The 4,526-nt window shown below is 68.5% G+C and overlaps 1 protein-coding gene across 2 annotated transcripts; it reads right to left on the minus strand.

Annotated features, from left to right (window-relative positions):
* Nucleotides 1-415: 415 nt before the first annotated feature.
* On the minus strand, nucleotides 416-3,663 carry LOC102452016 (ADP-ribosylation factor 6-like). Of its 2 annotated transcripts, none has more exons than XM_075917192.1 (2): nucleotides 3,474-3,663; nucleotides 416-980 (listed from the first exon to the last, which is right to left on the minus strand). In XM_075917192.1, exon 2 carries the CDS (start codon nucleotides 946-948, stop codon nucleotides 421-423), a length of 528 nt encoding a protein of 175 aa, XP_075773307.1. In that variant the 5' UTR covers nucleotides 949-980; nucleotides 3,474-3,663; the 3' UTR covers nucleotides 416-420. The 2 variants fall into 2 exon arrangements, with proteins under 2 accessions (XP_075773307.1, XP_075773308.1); XM_075917193.1 differs by lacking the exon at nucleotides 3,474-3,663 and adding an exon at nucleotides 2,719-3,095.
* Nucleotides 3,664-4,526: the final 863 nt, after the last annotated feature.

Below are 4,526 nucleotides of genomic sequence, written 5' to 3' on the forward strand. Positions count from 1 at the left end.
CCTGGGCTTCTCCAGCTGAGCTGGCGCTACAGGGACGGCCCCCCAGGGATTGGGGGGGGCCATAAGGCTCCAGCAGTTTGAAGGGACGTGCAGCTGTCACTCCAACTGGCCCTGTATTTCCTTCTCCTTGGGCGTCGGGGGCCTTGCCCCCCCCGCTGGCTGGCTCCGGGAGGGATTCCCTGCCCCATACCGCTCGCTCCCACCCGCCCCGGTGAGCAGAACCGTGGGGCGGAGGGAAGAGGGGGTGGGGGCAGCCCCCTCCAAGTTAGTGAAATGAACTCTCAATCAGGAGAGGGCAGGCAAGGAGCAGCCCCCACAACCCGCAGCCTTGCTGACACCCCACCCCCATGGGGGGCTCGGCTCCCACCGGCCGGCCGCCGGGCGCGAGACGGACGCGGGCGCGGGGAGGCGGAGCCGGGATTAAGATTTGTAATTGGACGTCAGCCACATGAGCCCTTCGCAGAGTCCTTCCCCGGAGGTGGCGCAGGAGGGCTGCACGTACCAGTTCCTGTCCCGGATGCGCGTCAGGCCCAGCTTCTCCTGGATCTCGTGGGGCTTCATGGCGTCGGGCAGGTCCTGCTTGTTGGCGAAGATGAGGATGATGGCGTCCCGCATCTCCCGGTCGTTGATGATGCGGTGCAGCTCCTGCCGGCCCTCGTCGATGCGGTCGCGGTCGGCGCAGTCCACCACGAAGATCAGCCCCTGGGTCCCTGTGTAGTAGTGTCGCCAGAGGGGCCGGATCTTGTCCTGGCCCCCCACGTCCCACACGTTGAACTTGACGTTCTTGTAGGTCACCGTCTCCACGTTGAAGCCGACCGTGGGGATGGTGGTGACCGACTGGCCCAGCTTCAGCTTGTAGAGGATGGTCGTCTTGCCAGCCGCATCCAGGCCCAGCATCAGAATCCGCATCTCTTTATTGCCAAAGATCTTGGAGAGCATCTTCCCCATGGCTGCAGGCGAGCAGCACAGTCCATGCAAGGCTGGAGAAGGAACACAGCGAGGTGGCGTCAGACACGGGGCTGAGCTCTGCCCCAGCTCCCCTCCCTGCTCCCACCCCTCCCCGGGTCACTGCTCGGAAGGGCCAGGAGGCGAGCGGGGCTTATATCCCAGTGCTGCCACCAATTCCCGCTTGAGCCCTCAAGGCCTCAGTCTTGCCCATCTGTGAAATGGAAACAACGCTGTCTCCCCACACCCTTTGTCCTGCTGCTCCTGGAAGCCCCGAGGTGTTACTGGATCTGTCGCATGGAAATGGAGACCCAGGCAGGGTCTCGCGCCACGGCACTTTGCCCACCCGGATGACACCCAAACGACTCTTCCATTTCACAGGGGGAAACCAGAGGCAGAGGGGCCCGAGAGAGGACGAATCAAGGCCTTATTCCTACAGGCCCCGTTCCTCCCAAAGCTGGGCTCCCCGACTCCCCATCCCTCTGCTCCAGACCATGGGACTCCCCTCCCAGGAGCCCTGAGGCCCCCCTGCCCGGCTCTGAGCCGCCAGCTATTCAGAGCGCACCAGGACGGCGCCCACGCTGCCGAAGACAGAAGCCGGCCTGGCGCTCACGTCTCAGAGCACAGAAGCAGGAAGTCGCCGGCCCAGGTCCTTACGCCCTGAAATCCCCCACTGCGCCCCCTCACCGGAGCAAGGGGAGAAGCCAGGGATACCTCAACAGTACAGGCTCAGCTCCCCGGCATCCACGGGAGGGGGCTGGGAGGTGCCGGCAGCCCCCCTTGCTCTCGCTAGTCGGGGGGAGCAGAGGCCCCGCCCCCGGGACCCTGCTACGCCACCGTCCCATTAGGCATTGGGAACAGGCCCTAAGGTCACATGCGAGGGGGAGTCTCCAGGGCTACGAAATGGGAAATGCCCCACCAGGCTGGTCTCCACGGCCCCGCCCCGCCCCTTGGATCCCCCCAGGACCCGGGAGGGGCAAGGCAGGCGGGGAGCCGGAGCCCAGAGCACATGGTGGCAGCTCCGGCGCGTGCCCCTCCCCCGTGACACCAGCCCAGGCCGCTCCCTTTCCTGCGTCACAGGGCAGGCGCGGGCCCCCCCTCCCCCCGCTTTAAGGGCATCAGAATCAGGACCCTGAGTTTGGTTTAAGCCAATCAGAAGCAGCGTTAGGTGACCCCCCCCCCCCACAACAAAGCCTCCCTCTTTCATTCGGCCAGGGGGTCACCCAGCCCAGGGGCTGCCTGCTGTAACTGGCTTATAAAACAGGACCCCCCCCCACACACCCCCAGCACAGACCGTGACTCGGGGCTCTGGGCTCTACGGCAGTGCCCGTTTCCTGGCTGACGACAGGCCGTCCGCTCGCAGAAACCCAGAAGGGGCTCAAAGTCCAGCCGAAAACTGTCAGGTCGCTCCCCTGCCCCTCCCTCTCACGGGGGCCGGGGGCTCCTCCAAAGCTTCCCTCCTCTCTGAGGGCTAGAAACCTTCCCGCTCTCTGCCAACCCCGCCTCTGGGCCCCACCTGCTCCCCCTCAAAGGGCATCCGCCTCCGCCACTGGCCGGCCGATGGCTGCCCCTCCCTGCCTCAGTTTCCCCTGTGCAAGACGGGGGTAAGGACATTGCCCTCCCAAGAGCAGCCTGCTCCCCGGCAGATCGGCCGCCAGGGCTCTGGGCAGCATTGCTGGGTCTACAGCAGGGCTTCTGGTTCTCAAATGCCCTTCGACTGCCCCCCCCGCCCCCCAAGCGAACGTGCTGCCCCGGCAGAGTCGTGGCACCGACCTTTGAGACGCAGAAGTTGCTACACGGGTGCAACTCCCAGGGCCTGTCCCAGCAGAGGAACCGAAGGGCCCCCGCAGGGCACGAGCCACCCAGCTCGGCCAGCCCCCCCCAAGGCCCAAAGCCTGCACATGGGTCTCCTCCCCCGCAGAACAGCTGGGCAGGGGGTTGGGAATCCCCCCGGACCCTGGAGAGCTGTGGGGCAGATGCACCAGGGCCGGGCAAACCCCTGGGGGGGGGGTCTCCCTGCCCGCTTATTACACCCAGGAAGGGGAAAGATTCCAGCCCCCCCCCCCGTGTGGGGGACAGGAAAGACACGTGCCCCTCCCCCAGCAGCAGATCAGCTGCTTGCTACAGGCAAGAGACATCCGACCGCTTCCCCTTTCGCCCCCCCGCGCCGCCCCCCCCAGCGGCTTCCGGGGGTCTGTTCCCGGCCGCTTCCATTCAAACCCCCGGAGCCCAAGTGCCAGCCCTCGACCCCCATTCCCACGCGCCGCCGCCGCCCCCCGGCCGCCAGGGGCACCCCCAGAATGGGACCCGCCCCCCGCAAAGCGCAGTGCCACGCTCCGGGCCCCCGGGAGGAGGGTCGGGCCCCCCAGCCCCGGGAGGAGGTTCGGGCCCCCTGCCCGGCTTACTGCTGGGGGGGGGCGGATTTTAGCGGCGCGATCGCTCCCCCGACGATCGCCCGCCGGGGCGCCCCCCTCCTACCCCAGGGGCGGGGACCCCCGGCCCCGCCCCGCGCCCCCAGCCCCTCTCACCCGCGCGGGGCCCGCACAGCAGCCGCGGCTCCCCCCGCGCCGAGCGCCGAACGCCGAACGCCGAGTAACAATTTCACTGTCGCCGCGTTCCACGGGGCTGCCCGGCATGGCCCGGCCCGGCTCGGCTCGGCGCTGCCCGGAATGGGAAAGGGCGCGGGCGGCGGGGGGGGGGCCGGGCCCTCCCCGCCCTGCTGCCAGCCCTGCGCATGCTCGGACCTCTTAAAGGGACCGGCCCGCGGTGGCGGGGGGGGGGGGGGGGGGCGCGCACTCTCCCTGCAGCACGCGGATTTGTGGGGACGCTGTGTGATGCACACGTGTGTGCGCCGGGCTGCCGTGGGAACGCACGCGCGTGTGTGCGCCGGGCTGCCGTGGGAACGCACGCGTGTGTGTGCGCCGGGCTGCCGTGGGAACGCACGCGCGTGTGTGCGCCGGGCTGCCGTGGGAACGCACGCGCGTGTGTGCGCCGGGCAGCCGTGGGAACGCACGCGCGTGTGTGTGCGCCGGGCTGCCGTGGGAACGCACGCGCGTGTGTGTGCGCCGGGCTGCCGTGGGAACGCACGCGCGTGTGCGCGCCGGGCTGCCGTGGGAACGCACGCGCGTGTGTGCGCCGGGCTGGCGTGGGAACGCACGCGCGTGTGTGCGCCGGGCTGCCGTGGGAACGCACGCGTGTGTGTGTGCGCCGGGCTGCCGTGGGAACGCACGCGCGTGTGTGTGCGCCGGGCAGCCGTGGGAACGCACGCGCGTGTGTGTGCGCCGGGCTGGCGTGGGAACGCACGCGCGTGTGTGTGCGCCGGGCTGGCGTGGGAACGCACGCGCGTGTGTGCGCCGGGCTGGCGTGTCCTTCCGTGCGCGGGCGGGCAGCTGTGTAAAATGCACACCTCGGTGTGTGTGTTTCTGGGGTGGGGCTCCTGGGTGAATCCGTGTGCGCATGTGTACGTGTTAGTGTACACGTGTGTAGGGCTGCTATGTTAGTGTGTATGTGTGTGTCGGCCTGCTATGTTAATCTGTGTGTGTGTGTGTTGGCCTGCTATGTTAATCCGTGTGTGCGCATGT

This window comes from Pelodiscus sinensis, unplaced genomic scaffold (assembly GCF_049634645.1).
Source record: "Pelodiscus sinensis isolate JC-2024 unplaced genomic scaffold, ASM4963464v1 ctg62, whole genome shotgun sequence".
In the NCBI taxonomy this organism is placed as follows: Eukaryota; Metazoa; Chordata; order Testudines; family Trionychidae; genus Pelodiscus; species Pelodiscus sinensis.

Excerpts from the sequence above, each read along its gene's own strand:
- LOC102452016 (XM_075917192.1), bottom strand. The coding sequence starts at position 948 with ATGGGGAAGATGCTCTCCAAGATCTTTGGCAATAAAGAGATGCGGATT.